This window comes from Pagrus pagrus (assembly GCF_965226575.1).
Source record: "Pagrus pagrus genome assembly, chromosome: 8".
Lineage (NCBI taxonomy): Eukaryota > Metazoa > Chordata > Actinopteri > Spariformes > Sparidae > Pagrus > Pagrus pagrus.
The window spans coordinates 1,826,875-1,842,060 of NC_140192.1; the positions used below are offsets into that span (position 1 = coordinate 1,826,875).

The 15,186-nt window shown below is 41.1% G+C and overlaps 2 protein-coding genes across 2 annotated transcripts; both read left to right on the plus strand.

The window, feature by feature from the left end:
- The first annotated feature begins 141 nt into the window (after nt 1-141).
- hps4 (HPS4 biogenesis of lysosomal organelles complex 3 subunit 2) lies at nt 142-9,597 on the plus strand. The gene is made up of 12 exons (XM_084360807.1): nt 142-770; nt 2,118-2,208; nt 2,299-2,442; nt 2,582-2,689; nt 3,563-3,679; nt 4,133-4,227; nt 4,325-4,397; nt 5,132-5,250; nt 6,255-6,882; nt 7,478-7,604; nt 7,896-8,007; nt 8,283-9,597. The coding sequence occupies exons 1-12, from the start codon at nt 739-741 to the stop codon at nt 8,452-8,454; spliced, it is 1,818 nt and encodes a 605-aa protein (XP_084216933.1). The 5' UTR covers nt 142-738; the 3' UTR covers nt 8,455-9,597.
- A 523-nt stretch (nt 9,598-10,120) lies between these two features.
- On the plus strand, nt 10,121-15,147 carry LOC311261271 (uncharacterized protein). Its single transcript, XM_084359763.1, has 3 exons — nt 10,121-10,571; nt 14,412-14,556; nt 14,646-15,147. The coding sequence occupies exons 1-3, from the start codon at nt 10,166-10,168 to the stop codon at nt 14,941-14,943; spliced, it is 849 nt and encodes a 282-aa protein (XP_084215889.1). The 5' UTR covers nt 10,121-10,165; the 3' UTR covers nt 14,944-15,147.
- Nucleotides 15,148-15,186: the final 39 nt, after the last annotated feature.

Here is a 15,186-nt window from a genome sequence, read left to right on the forward strand (position 1 = left end):
ACCCCCATTATATGTAACATTGTACTAATAGTGTCGTTTCAGCCCTGAGCAGCTGTTATCAACTATATATCTTCACATATTTGATTTCTCTCCATATAAAGGCCTGTAGGTGCCATATATCAGTTTTAACATAATGTCTTATTATCTTTATTTTATATTTTTCTCAAACTCTTTTTTCTCACATTTATATTTGAGAAGGAATCAATAAAAATATTCCTGGTTCTGGTTCCGCTCCACTATATTTAACTTTTTACTACATTTGTTGAATTAGTTTTTATTTTATTAATTTAACTGTTTTTTAAGATTTAAACTCGCTTCACGAGACTTTAACTTCTACCACACTCACTGTGAAACACACTGAGTCAGCGTCACTTTAACTTCCAGTAACTTTGCGTTTGAGCGGTTTTTACGTGACGCACTAGTTTGTCCCTGCGAGCTCGCCGTACTTTCACATGACTCGCGCTGCGTGTGACTGACCCGCATTCCTCAGGTGGCTGGTTCCTGACGGGCTGAGTCCGTCCGGAGCCGAACCGACAGAACCCGGTGCTGTGGGGAGGTTGGAGCTTTACTTCGGCTGCTCCGCGTCTCACAGCTGTTTCTGTTTCTGTTTCTGAGCCGCGGCTGGAAAAAAAACGAGCTTCAGTTCTTCTTTCCGTCAGACTTCATGTTCAGCTGCAGCCGCCGGAGGAAAACCGATGACTGAGAGACTCTTCGCTTCTTCTGGGCTTCGTGTCGGTGATGGCCGAGCTGCTGCCGCCGGATGTGAGAAGGTGAGATCCAGCTCAGACTCAGACTCATCACACAGTCAGGTCGCCTCCAGAAACACCGCAGAGCCTCCACCGTCTCTGCTGCTGAGACCCTCCAGACCTGAAGACTGATGATTGTAAAGCTGAGATGCACATTGAAGTAATCGTGTTGCCTTCAGGGTCCAATCAGCCTGCAGATTTCTGTCTCCTACACCTGGATCATCAGCTGCAGGATCATCGACAGCAACTTTCTTACTGAACTGACTGAATGAAGCAACTTCCTGTGTTCTAGCCTTCAGTCTGCATCAGGGACGATTTATAACTGACACACAGATTATCGGCCCAGTAATGGGAAATTTACGTGATCAGTTATCGGCAGATAAAGAATAATAATAATAATAATAACTTTATTTATGCAGCATATTAAGAAACATCCGTAACAAAGTGCTTCACACAGAAAGGCAGTCAATATAAAATACAGTCTGTAGTCAACAAATAAAACCAAGCTAGGCACAGATAAGAACAAATAAAGTAGTTAATCAAAAGCCGTGCGGTAGAGGTGAGTTTAAGAGATGATTTAAAAGAAAAGTTTTCCAAAGGTTTGGAGCCGTAACAGCAGAAAACACTCGGCCTTCAACCCGACCTGTGACGTCTAACAGCTGTTTGAGAGTGATGATGTAAACGCTCAGTAACTCAGAGTCATGAAGGAACTTAAAGATCAAGAGTCACGTTTAAAAATCGATTGTTAAACGTACATGCAGCCAGTGACAGGAGGCGAAAATGATCCGATCGTACTGTCGTGTTAAAAGTCTGGCAGCTGCAGTCATAGTTTGCTTAACGCTGCGTTACAATAATCCAGCCGGCAGGTAATAAACACGAGTCACTGTCAACATCGTTAACAAGGAATAAAAGACTGAATAAATAAAAGAAGTGAGACTCGATGTTCAACACACAAGTCGAGATTCTGTTAGCTGATGATACGAAGCCAAATAGTTTTAGTTGACTCAGCAGGTGATGCTTCACACCTTTACAGGTGTTTTCTGGTCAGCCAACAAAAACAGAAGAAGAACAACAAACACGCTGATGTCGTGCTCAGAAGCAGAAATCTTATCACAGCTGTGGAAAATCAAATAAACCGTCTCTGCTCACGACGTTTCAGACTTTCTTGCATAAAAAAGCGTTTAGAAGTTTTTTATCGGTATCGTCCGTGAGAGTCAGGTGATTATCGGTCATTGTATCGGCTGAAAGAAATCCATATCGTGCCTCCCTGATCTGCATCAAACACACGACTCTGCAGCCTGCGACAGCAGCTGTGTTTGCTCTTTGACCATTAAAAGCAGGTTGATTAGTTTCTGTGTGTTCGTTCTGCAGGTGCACTTATTTCTTCCTCTACGATGGATCCAAAGTCAGAGGAGAAGGCGACCCGACGAGGGAGGGGATCTGCTACTTCTACCCCGAAGAGGTCTGACTCTGAAAATGACATGTTTGGTTACGATGAATAAAATAATAATTAATAATAATAATGATGATAATAATAATGTGTGTGTGTCAGACCCCTCTGGACAGACAGGAGCTGCTCTGTGGTCAGCTCGCCGGCGTCTGCCGCTGTGTCTCTGAACTCTCCTTCTCTCCGGTGCGAATACTGAGGCTGCGCCGCCACAAGTTCGCCATCCGCATGAAGGACGACTTCTTCTGGGTGAGTGAGCGCACAACCAAGTGGTCCCGCTGCAGCTCCTCAGGATGGTTCTGGCTTTGTGGTCCCCTGAATATGAGTCTCTGTCAGTTATTCAGAGGACATATTTCTACTGTTTATATGTTTGTGTTGTCCCTCTCAGGCTCTCGGCTGCTCAGCTGAAGTCCCCACCGTCAGCGTCTGTGATCTCCTGGATCAGCTGATAAATCTCTTCTGCTTCTACAACGGTTCTGTCCGACAGAGCTACCAGGTGAGGACTCCATTTGTCCGGTAGTCTTACTGTGCGAAGACCAAACCAAAATATTTGCACGTCACTTGTATTACAAATTTTTTTATTTTTTTTGTAATGGCGATGTCGAGGAGTTAAAACAATTTTCTGTCTAAAAATGTAATTTTACGATCCAGCAGCTCGTTCAGACACCGAACTCTTTATTCTTCTCTGTAATCTGAAGGGTTGTTCAGGCGGCTCTGTTCATGTGTCACTCACAGTCTGATTTATAAAACAGTTTATTAATAAAAACATTAAGAAAATGTATTTTTCAGTATTTTCTGATGTCTGGAGTTTTGATGTAAAAACTTTGACTTATTGTCTTTTTTTAATCTGATTTTCTTTGTTCTGGATCAAATGCAAATTAGTTTCATGCTGAAAAAATATCCTATTTTTTAATCTAAAATATTATTTTCATTATCGGTTATTTACACGTTTTATTGATGAATCTATAACATCTCCGGAACAAACATGATTAACACAAGAAACAAAGAAAATTCTCACATTTAAGAAGCTGGAAGCAGCAAATGTTTGATAATATTGATGAAAAATTTCTGAAACAATGAAGCAACTAATTTTCTTTCCATTAACTAAACGATTAATCGTTACAGCTCTAAACAAAAATGTAATAAAAAATGTTTATAGATGTCGACAGTATTTTGTGATTTATAAAGCGATTAAAAGAGAAACCTAAAATTTCCTCTGCAGAAAAACTTTTGACTCTAATATGTCGACGACATGAACTAGAAGTTTAAACCTGGCTTCATCCAATGTGCTTTTTAAACTTGACATTTCTTAATTTGCATATTTAAACACAAGATGTCAGAAAACTTGTAACTTCTTGTTTCTCTGCAGCTCAACAGTCAGGAGGCTCTGGCTGCTCGCTGGGCTCAGTACCTCTCACACCTGCAGTCCGGATCCTCAGAGCTCCATCACATCTTCAGCTGCTTGAGGACCATCGACTCCACTAACGTGAGTCCGACACGTCGTCACGCTTCTGTGTTTCACCTGCAGCGTCTTCACTGAAGCTGCTGCTGCGGCCGCACGTCGATGTCCTCAGACAGGATGTGACTGTTGCAGTCCTGTGTTGTTGTGAAATCACGCAGGAGGCTGATTTCTGCATATTAATTTGTAGCTTCAGAGTAAATGTGGATGTGCACAAGCTGCCAGCTAAACACCAGTTAATCCTGAATATTTCTGGCCACTTACAGGTGAGATTAAACGGTACAATGTGCTGTTGTTGGTGCAATATTCTGAAACAATCCGTCACATGATGCAACACACAACATCTTAAAAAGAGCATATTCACACAGTCAGAAAAGTCTTTATGGAAGATTAAACATGTGTATAAATCATTTATATCATCTCTCAGTTTATGTGTTTTAAAATGAGCTGGATGATAACAGTTAGTCTTCTCTTCCTCAGGTTGACCCACTTCTGCTGCTCAAAGCCGCCCTCATCCTTCAGGCCTGTCAGCGCTGCCCTCTAGTGTCGGCAGGCTGTATTCTCTTCAGAGGACGGTGAGCTGACTGTTGAACACCATCCTGCTGTCAGGCGAGACGTTTCTGTTGATAACAGGGTTTGAAATGTTCTGACCTTCCTGCCGTTTGTCCGCAGAGTTGTGAGCACACAGATGTGTCCAGAGCTCACGATGAAGGTGATGGTTCATGAGAGCGAAACGTACACGAAGGTGAGACACGATGAACAACACTGAACTCATCACTGCCTTAACGAAGCAAGCGTATGTTCACGTTTACTGAATAATATAATGTTTCTAAAGCACAACGAGACAAAACATGTACAGTACGTGACAAATAGATACAAACACAACCAGCTAAAGGAAGAGAAGAGAGAGATCGAAAGGAAAAAGCAGAAAAACACAGAAACAGTAGGGATGCACGATGTATGTAACTGATAAATTTACATTATCAGCAGATAACGAAAATTACAGCCGATGAATAGAACTGATAATACGAAGCCGAATTGCTTTAGTTGATTTAAGAAGTGCAGCATTTACACACAGTATGTGGCGGTATGCACCTTTAAAGTTGGTTTGCCATAAGGTTTATTAGTCCACATATTTTTAACAATATATATATTTATTGTCATTTTGCTTCCAGAGTATATTACAAAATGTAGTTTGATTACACTACGTATTTGAAAAAAATAATAAATATACTAGTTATATATGTTTTTGTAAAATATGTTTTTATTTGATACAATACCGGGAAAACAGCAATAATTGGTATATTTGTAAACAGAAAGAGAGAATTTATCATTTGACATGTACAGAGTACATTGTTAAAAAATAATAATAATAACTTTATTTATGTAGCACCTTAAAAAACAAAGTTTGCAAAGTGCTTTGACCATCAAGCCAAAGAAAAGTTCTGATCCGGTGTTTTCATGTTGACTTCTGCTCAGCGGCCCGCTGCACACGGCTCCTCCAGCCCATTCGGCGGCGCTGTGAGCTCCACGACTGTGTTCCTGACTCTGTCTGAACTTCAGTACCTGCAGTCTGCTCCTGTCAACAAAGACCTCAGGTAGCGTCTTCACTTCATGAGTTAGTGACCCTGTTTATAGAAGGTGTTTACCAGAGGAGGTTTATAATGTCCTTTACAGCACTTAAAGGAACAGTTCACACAAAAATGTCAATTCAGTCATCATCTCCTCCCCCCATGCTGATGGAAAGTCATGTTTGTGATCTCGGGGCTTCTGGAGGCCTGGATTACAGCAGACGAGCTGCATGGAGACATCTGATGTTTAAATCATCTCCAGCTGCTTCAGGTGTTTAGCAGAATGCTGCAACTCTGTTTTACTGTGAAGCTCCAGAAATGTTTTGTGGACGACGAGACTTCACCTGACTTTCATCAGCATGGAGGGAGGAGATGATGACTCCATAAATCTGCTTAGAAATCGTCAAAAAAAAGTCTTTACATGTGCAGAACTTGCCTTAGAAAAATCATGTTTTTAAGTTTTCTTCAGTATCAAAGTGATCCAGTGACAGTCGTCTGTACGTCCACAGGTTCACTGCAAACAGGAAGTACTAATAGATAATTCAGCAAAGTTTAAATGGAGATTATTCTGTTTTAAATCAAGTCACCAGCTGCTTCGGTTGTTTAGCAGAATGCTGCAACTCTGTTTTACTGTGAAGCTCCAGAAATGTTTTGTTGACTACGTAACTTCAGCTGACTTGTCTGTTCCTTTAATGTCCCTTTTTACAGTCAAAAATCATCTCAAAGTGATTATTTTTACAGTAGTATTAATAACTGTGCAGCAGAAATACCAGGTCTCTCTTGAGAATGAAATTATGTAAATTAAGGTTAAATAAAAAGTCAATCAGCTAAAATATCTCAGTAACACTGTGATGGATTGTGACGACGTGTGGTTCAGACATTCATGTTCCCCTCAGGAGGAATCGTAATAACTTTTATGATCCTCTGACTTTTTTTGGTTTATGAACAAATACCCAAACAATAAGAATCACAGCCATCATATAATGATAAAGTTACAGGTGTCGTGTCTCAAACAGTTTTCTGCCCTCCAGTTCTGAGTCTGCTCCACAGAAAGACACTCCCCCGAGGAAGACCCGCCTGTCGAGGACGTTATCAGACATGCCCTCCACTGATTCAGATCCGTCCGATCGCGGCTCCCTTCAGTCCCCCCAGCAGGAGTCCATCAGCCCTCAGCTGTCAGACAGCTCCGTGTTCAGCCCGGTTCCATCTCAGGGCGCCGCTGATCCACTTCACCCCCCAGCACAGCCGCTCCAGCCTCCTTTCTCAAACGGAAAACACTCCAACGAAGCTGAGGACGAGGCGCTGGAGGAGTCGTCGTATTATCACAGTTTTCACAGCAACGGAGGAGACAGTCAGACGGACGCCTCAGCGTTTGAAGAAAACTGCCAGGTGAACGGTGGAGGAGACGGAGACGCGGCCTGTGAAGTGTTTGACTTCAGAGAGGCGGCAGATGATGAATCACATGACAGGAAGGAAGACGGCTGCAGGAGCGCTCCAGACCCTCCTCGCTCTCCTCCTCCTCGCTGTGGGGCTTTTGACGACCCGGAGGAGAGTCCGCTGATCCCCATGACGCTGTACCTGCACCGGGTCAAAGGCCTGGTTCTGGCTCTGCTGGTGGAGCCTCACTTCCTGAGCGACACAGCTTCTATGGAGGAAGTGGTGAGAAAAAAACCTGTTAGTAACTCACAAGTAGAAAGCTCTGAGTGCAGGCAGATTACGTGTTTGGGCTTTCTTAACCTGCCAATGTTTGTAACCACAACATCACCAGACTCCCTTAACAAATCACCTGATTTTAAGAGATGTTTCATGGGGAGAAACTTAACAAACTTAGTGAAACTTATTTATGATAAATTCTTCTTGTAAATTCAGCATTAAATGAAAACAGTAAGTTGTTTGTTTCCTTGTGAAAAGTGTCAGTTTGTGGCAGCATGGCTGCACCAGCCTGTCTGACGCTAGTCATGTCAAATTTTACAAGTACACTATCAGTAACCAATATAGGCTACTTCTGGAGAAAGTCACCAGACTCCATTTAAAAAAAGCTCAATTTAGTGAGTTGTTGAGTTAGGAGCAACTTTATAAAGTTTGTGAAACTCTGTCTCTGACAAATTCTTCATTATTTGGGCCTTCTTGTAAATTCAGCACACGTTCTGCATGAAGAGATTTCTGTGTGTGTTTGTCGCAGTGATGGACGAGTTTATTGTGAACTCACTCAGGACAGATAATAGCGGCTCTTCCTCTGTGGTTTGTTCTCCAGTATCACAGCAGCCTGGCGTCTCTCAATGGACTGGAGGCCCATCTGAGGACCGTCTTCCCAGGAGCCCCGAGCGCTCCAGGACCTTACGTCTTCGCCCATTTTGACTGCATCCAGAGCACGCTGACAAGTGAGGCTCCCATCGCACTCTCTCATCCCTTCACTCACGTCGACTCTTTACTTTCTCTGCACCTTTTCTGATATTTCTGTCTCTTCCAGTTTCCACTTGTGTGAGTGAGTTTAAGCTCTCAGCCCAACATCTCTACCTGGGCACAGAGGAGGGGAGGGGGGTGTGTTTGGTTTATATTTGTCTTTGCATGAGCTAACGGCTAATTAGCGAGGCTGTGATCAGGATTCCTTTGTGCAGCGGGCATGTCCGTCCAGGTTAATGTGAGTATCTTCTCATTGTGTGTCTCTGCAGCCAACCTGTCTGGTCGACCAGGGGGAGCCCCGGAGCGTCCTTTTGTCAGAGCCACATCGCTTCTTCACTCGCATTTCTGTAACACTGAAACTCTGCAGGAGGCTATTATCAGGTCAGTACGGCAGTGACGTGGTGGAGGTGGTTTGAGGGGGCGGGGGGGGTTTCTTGTCTTTCACGGCTCTTCTAGTAGAAGTCGGGGGTTGGGGTTGGATCTGTCAGGTCATCATGCTTATCATCACATCCCACCAATCCCTGCTCTTCCTCCACAACCCTGTCAGCAGCTCACATTTACAGAAAAAGGAAACTTGTTTTATGTCTCCACTGTCACTCGGCTCTCTGTGTTGCGTGGCATTAATCCGCATGCTTGAAATGTAAATGTCCCTGCAGGAGTGCCGGAGCTGCTGTGTATGGGACCCGCAGCGTGGCTCAGGAGACTTACTTCCAGCAGCACGGGGGATCGTTCAGGAACTCGGGCATCCCTAACCACCAGGACAGCGCCTTCTCGCTGCCCGGGAAGGCCCGACACAGACTGCTGAAGCACGGCGTCAACCTGCTCTGACTGGACGGCGTCACGAGGAGGTTAAAATATGAAGGACTGTCCTGTGAGTAAACCAAACAGAGGAGATGTGAGAATATTGTATCGTATGATGGTCACGTGCTGAACTATGGACACAGAATTTTTGATTTTGTAAAGTTTGCTCTGAGAGAGAAGGAGGCTTGTTAAGTTTTGTAGAGTAAGTTTCTGTTGTACTAAAACACTGGACCGTATCTAGAGCCACAGTTTCACAGTATTAAGCTCCTGTTCACACACTTTGGTGCACAGTTTGTGATCTTCTCACATTAAAGATATTTTCTGTTCAGTCACATTCTACGGAAGATCATTACAGCTGCTGTGAAAAATGTATTTGTGTTCTGACTTTTTTTTAAGAATTAAAGTCAGAAAACAACTAAAAACTAAAAAATTCAGACAGAAAAAAAAAAAAAATAATAATAATAATAATAATCTAAGAATTGTGAGACAAAAAAAAAATCTTAATTCTGAATTTAATCTCAAAATTATGAGAAAAAAATGAAAATCTAAATTAAAAAAAAAAAATCTAAATTTCAGAATTCTGAGAGAAAAATCACATTTTTTAAGAAAGTAATTAAAAACTGAGAAACAAAAAAAAAAAAAAAAAATCAATAATCTGAATTTAACCTTTGAATTCTGATAGAAACTTTTCTAAATGTAATTTCAGAATTCTGAGAGAAAAAACATTTAAAACTGTGAGAAACAAAAACAAATGAAAATCTACATTTAATCTCAGAATTTGTGAGAAAAAGTCAGAACTTGAACACAGTTTTGTCGCAGTGGTTTCATTCGTACGTCTCAGTGCAGTAAACTTAATTATTGTAAATATTCATGAAATAGGAACTTTTTAAAAGCCAGATCAAATATTTAACACTTTATATAACGTTTGTACAGAAACTCGCTGCACATTCTGCAAAACTCTGTTTGACTTTAATAATCTGAAATAGTTTTTTATAAAATGTTTATTTATTTCAAATCAACTGTTTGGTAACAAAACACTGTTTTAACTATTCCGCTGTTTCTCTCTCTCTCTTGAACGTGTCATTTGTTTAAAGAAGTGTTTGTATGAGCTGCACTGTGACGTCATGTCGAGCATTATTAGTGAGAATTAAATGAATACTGATCCTCAGAGTTGAGTCTTGTGTGAGCTTCTTTCCTCGCTGCTTGTGTAAAACCACGGGGGCGACGCGGCTTTATTAGCGCCGTCAGCGGCCTGTGGGTGACCCTGCAGTCCGCCTCATTGTTCCGCTGCTCGGCCTCAAACGCCTCTCAGTCCAAAATGTCCCAGCTGAGCCTGAAGGACGTGCGCGAGGCTGTTAGAAAAGCCAAACACGAGCTCATAAATGTGATTATTCATGTCGTGTCCACATGTTTGTGCGCTATATGTGCTGTAAATAAAGATCCCGATGATCCAAATATGGAGTGATTAGAGTCATTAGCCGCGGAGCTGAATGTGAATGGATGAGGTCGCAGCTCTTCGGGGCGCCTCATTATGCACGCGCATTAAAAGAAAGCGCTGGGGGGTAAATGGGTGGTTAGGGGCACGAACAAAAAGAGGGGCAGGGTCTGTGAGGAGGGCCAGGATTCAAATTCTAAGTGGGAAGATGTTCCCATTGTCGGCGGGGTATATAGCAGGAGGGTTTGGAGAGCTGGCACCGCGCAGCAGCTGAAGACTCGGACACCAGGATTTAAAGCCACCATGGCCTCCGCTCGCTGCTCCTGGATTGCTCTGTTTCTTCTCTCGGTGATGACATGTGGAGTATCCGGTCGCGCAGTGAACACGCAGGGATTTGCGTCGCGGGACGAACCCTCCGGACAAACTTTACGCACGGACGCGCTGAGGCGGTGGAGGCGCGCGGTGGCTGGGACACACCGGGAGCGCTGCGCGGAGCTCGCGGAGCCTTGGCAGGAAAACACACGCGCGGCTCCCGAGGACGATGCGACCCTGCTGCAGCTCCGTGTTCGGCCCTTCACCCCGAAAGCCTCCCAGGGCCTCGTGTTCCCGGATAAGTCTCTGTTCAGCTTCGTCCGGAGGGTTTACCACTGCTGTCAGGAGGGGCTGAGCTGCAGGAGCCTGAAGGGAATACAAGGCCGCCTGAGAGGAGGTAAGACAGAGCGGATCAAGCTCAAACACACGTCTGCTCCAACAACTGGAGGCAAGAAGGAGCCCACAGGGCCTCTGATGGGCTGCAGAGCTCAGCTTTATTCTCTGGGTGCAAAAATACCAGAAATGATTTGAGCAGAAAACGACTGAATGCTTCTGAAATGTTATCTGTCCTGCAGCAGGTATTTTAACTTGACAGGAAGTCTAGAAATAAGAAGCTCTGATAGAAGATAGAAGATCAGAAATAACCAGAAAATTCTGTTTTTTAGATCAAATTACTTTAGGATTTCTTTTTGCTTTCTTAATTTCAGCATGCAGGATAAAATTAAAGGTGTGTGGAGGAACAAGACATGTTGCTTCTTTGAACACTGAAGTTGTTCAGTTTTAAGACTTCTCACTAATTCAGGATGAATTTAAGACGATAACATGAATTCAAAGATACAAACTTGTAAATAAGAGCATAGAACTCTTTGCGGTGTCGGGTCAGGAGCTGGTGGCCTGAAGGCCTCAAACATCAAGCAGGATTTTAATCAGTTACCGATGACAAATTCTCCCACAGCACCTGAACACACCACTGAAACATCAGATATGGAAACAAGAAGTCTGCACAAATAAATCAGTCAGCAGTCAGAAGAGCAGCCGGGCTCTTTAGATTCACTGTAACTCCCCTTTTAGTTTCCAGATGAAGACGATGGAACGTAACTAAGTAAATTTACTCAAGTACGCTATTGATGTTCTTGTACTTTGCTTGAATATTTCCATTTTCTGCTACTTTATACTTCCACTCCACTACATTTATGTAATAACTTTAGTTACTAGTTACTTTACAGATTACATGCTGCATCAGAACCAATGGGAAACATTTTTAAATTAATTTATTTTATCATTGGCCGTCAGGTAAAGATGCCACTCATTGTGATTATCAGACAAATGCTGATACCAAATACAATAATCCACCAGGATGATTGTTTGATATGTAAAGAACAAGAAACGACAGACAAGAATAATAGTTAGAAAAGAAATACAAGAAATAAATAAAAAGCAGAGCGGACAAAAATAACATTTACAAGAAGCAACAGAAAATGTCAAACACTTTATAACTTTGTTTACAATTTTGAAAAGGAGTGAGAAGAAGTATGAACTTATTTAATCTAAACTTGTCTGAATGATATTGATTACCTTTTATCTTTGTCATATCAGTCGACCGATAGTATACCCTACAAACATGCATCTAAATATAAATATGTATGACTAAATTTACTTGAAGTACATTTAATGTCAGACACTTTCAGACTTTTAGTCGGGTACTATTCATATGGGTGACTTTCACTTTTATCAAAGTAATATTTCAACACCATTTCTTGACTTTTACTGGAGTATGACGTCTGAGTACTTTTTACAACACTGACTGTCAGTTACTTTTTAGGATTTCGTAGAAAAATGAGCAGTGACGACACGACGCAGGCGTTCAGGTTTGTGTAGCTGAGGGTCGCTGACAGCTGGTTTGCAAATATAAAAACATTTTTAGGACTTTTGGAAGATATAAATACGCACAATCTGGTGAATCCTGTCTTGTTACCATGCAGAGAATACAGTGAAAGGATGAGTGTTTCATTGACCGAAAGAAGATTATAGGATTAAACAGCCACATGCATGTTGAGAGAGAGTGACACTGCACAGGATCATAATCAGCTGTAGGAGTGAAGCTGGAGTGTTTCAGAGGACATTAATGTCCTGACTAATGCAGCTGTAGAGGAGCAGATCATCTGCATACAAATGAGCCTCAGCTGCTTAACGTCCCGCTGACAGATTAACAAGGTATTAGGAGTGAAAACATCACCTCTGTGCTGGAGAGCCGGGTGTTCTCACACCGGAGCCTCACATGAAGTGTTGTAAGACGTCAAAGAAGTCATACTCCAGTCAAAGTAAAGATGTGGTGTTAAAATAATACTTTGGTAGAGTGAAAGTCACCCATATGAAGAGTACTTGAGTAAAAGTCTTAAAGTATCTGATATCAAATGTACTTAGTATCAGAAGTACAAGTAAATGATATATTTAGTCTCAGTCTGGATGATGATTGCATCCAATACTCAGCATTTTTCTGATAATCAGAATCAGTTTTTTCTTTTAATCTGATTACTAAAAAGATAGATTACTTTAAAAACTCACTACTTTGGCTCTGATGCAGCATGTACTCTTCAACTTAACTAGTAACTAAAGTTATCAAAATGTTTTGGAGTAAAAACAATTTTTGCCTCCAAAATGAAGCGGAGTGGAAATATAAAGTAGCAGGAAATATAAATACTCAAGTTAAGTATAAGTACCTCAAAATTGTAGTTAAGTACAGTACGTGAATACATGTAATTAGTTACATTCTATCACTGAGTATATCATATGTGTAAGTGTCAAATATGACTTTTGTACGGAAGCCCTGAAGTCCATTTTGAAGTCTGAGCTAAATTGTTTTGCAGGATAATCTTTGTAAATTCCTTAACTTTTGTTTCAACCTGTGAAAAACATGTGATTTTTTTTTCAGGAAAAATGTTTTTGAAAGAATTTTTGAAAGAAAATGTCAGAAGATTTTCTTGGGAGAATTTTTTTTAAAGAAAGAAAAAAAAATCTACTGGAACAAATGTTGAACATGAAAGAAAAAATGTGTGAAAAAGTGAAAAAGCAACACATTTTTCATGAGATTTTTTTATTGAACATTTTAAAAAGTTAATTTGGTTTCAGACAAATTTTTTTTTTTAAATAAAAATGATCTTCAGAATTTTTTACTTTTTCAACAAGAAAAACATCTCTGACAGTCTTTTGGAAAAAGTTTCAGCAGAAATTTTTTTTTTAAAGAAAATTTAAAAAGAAAATGTCAGAAGATTCTTTTGGGAGGATTTTCAAAAAGAATTAAACAAAAAAATTATGGTGAAATAAATTCTCCTGTAAAAAAAATCTTTCATAAACTTTTTTTTACCTAAATTTAAAAAAAATATTTTTAAAACAAGATTTTTTTCTTCTTCTTTTACTTTTTCTCCTTAATTTCTTTTAAGTTATTTTCAGGAGAAGCTTTTTTGAAATGTTTTCTGAAAGAAAATGTCTGAAGATTCATTTGGGATAATTTTTAAAAAAAGAATTAAAGAGGAAAGATTTAACAATAATAATAATAATGTTTTTTTTTCCCCCTAAAATTATTTTGTGTGAAAACATGAAAAAAACAACTATTTAACTAAAAATCTGAAATAACCTGAAAAAGTTTTTTTGGGACATTTTAAAAACATACTGTACTTGTGGAAAAAAGTTTTAGGAGATTTTTAAAAAAAAATAATTTTGGAATAAAAATGTCAGAGGATTTTTTCCACTAAAGAACAAAAAAAATTTTCAGGTGAAAAAAATTCCCCTTTTTTTTTCCCCCACTTTTTCACACGAGGAAAATAATTACACATGAATACAATTCTCAGTTTGTTTGTTTTTTTCACAAAAAAAATTCCTGCCTCTTTTCACGCATTAAAAAAACAGGAAAAAAAATTCTCCCGAATTTGCTTTTTCATTCGGTCTGACACATGAGAAAGAGTTTAGATTTTTTTTGTTTCACGGGTGGAAAAAAAACAAAACAGGGAACGTTGAAAGATTGTCCGGGCAAAACAATTTAGATCAGCACAGAGTATGTCCGAGTATAAAAGTTTAATATTTGTCCAAAATGTAGCAGAGTTGAAGTATAAAGTATCAGAAAATGGAAATAATCAAAGTGAAAGTACCTAAAAATTGTACTTGAGCACATTACTTGAGTAAATGTACTCAGTTGAGTGTGTGCTCTGTGACTCTGACCGTCTCTCCTCCTCCTCCTCAGATACAGATGTTGAGTTTCTCCTCACCGGGGACGTTTTGTCGTTAACTGTCATGAGAGCCGAGCTTCACCTCCGACTGTCCAACCCACAACATCTGGACATCCACCCGGTGCTCTCAGCGATGGCGAAGCGCGACCTTCCTACCAGGTAAAGACACAAATCATTATCTCACTTCGTCAGCCTGAAATGTCCTCTGGGAGTCTGGTTGTGACCCTGTTGTCTCTCACCTCCTTCAGGTACAGTGTGTGGTCGCGGGGCAGCGCGGTGGAGCTCAGGGTGGATCTGCTCTTCCTCTTCCAGAGTCTGCAGGAGGCGGCAGGTGGAGCAGGAGGAGGTCCCAGCTTGGTGAACATGCGGCGGGTGGCGTTTTCCTCCAGGGGGGATCCTCTGCAGGACACTGCGGTCGCCGACACACTGCCCGTCCTGGACCTGGGCCTGGTCCTGGGCTGCAGCCAGGCTGGATCCAGGGTGTCCTGTGGAGCGGGTGGGGTCCAGCTGTCACACACACCCTTCATGGCTCTGTACTACAGGTGAACCCACTGAGACTGGACTGAAACCTGCAGGGAAACATTTCATCTGTTGGATCAAACAGCTGCTCGAAGCCTCGGAGGAAATCATGCACTTCAACTTCAAATCTATTAATTTATAAATGTTATGTTTTCTTAAATATATTAACATGTGTAAATAGTGAATATGATATACTGTTGTTCTTTTGTTATTAAAGCTCAGTTAAACGTGTGCTGGTTCTACTGGACGTCTGTTCTGTTCAGCTGTGTT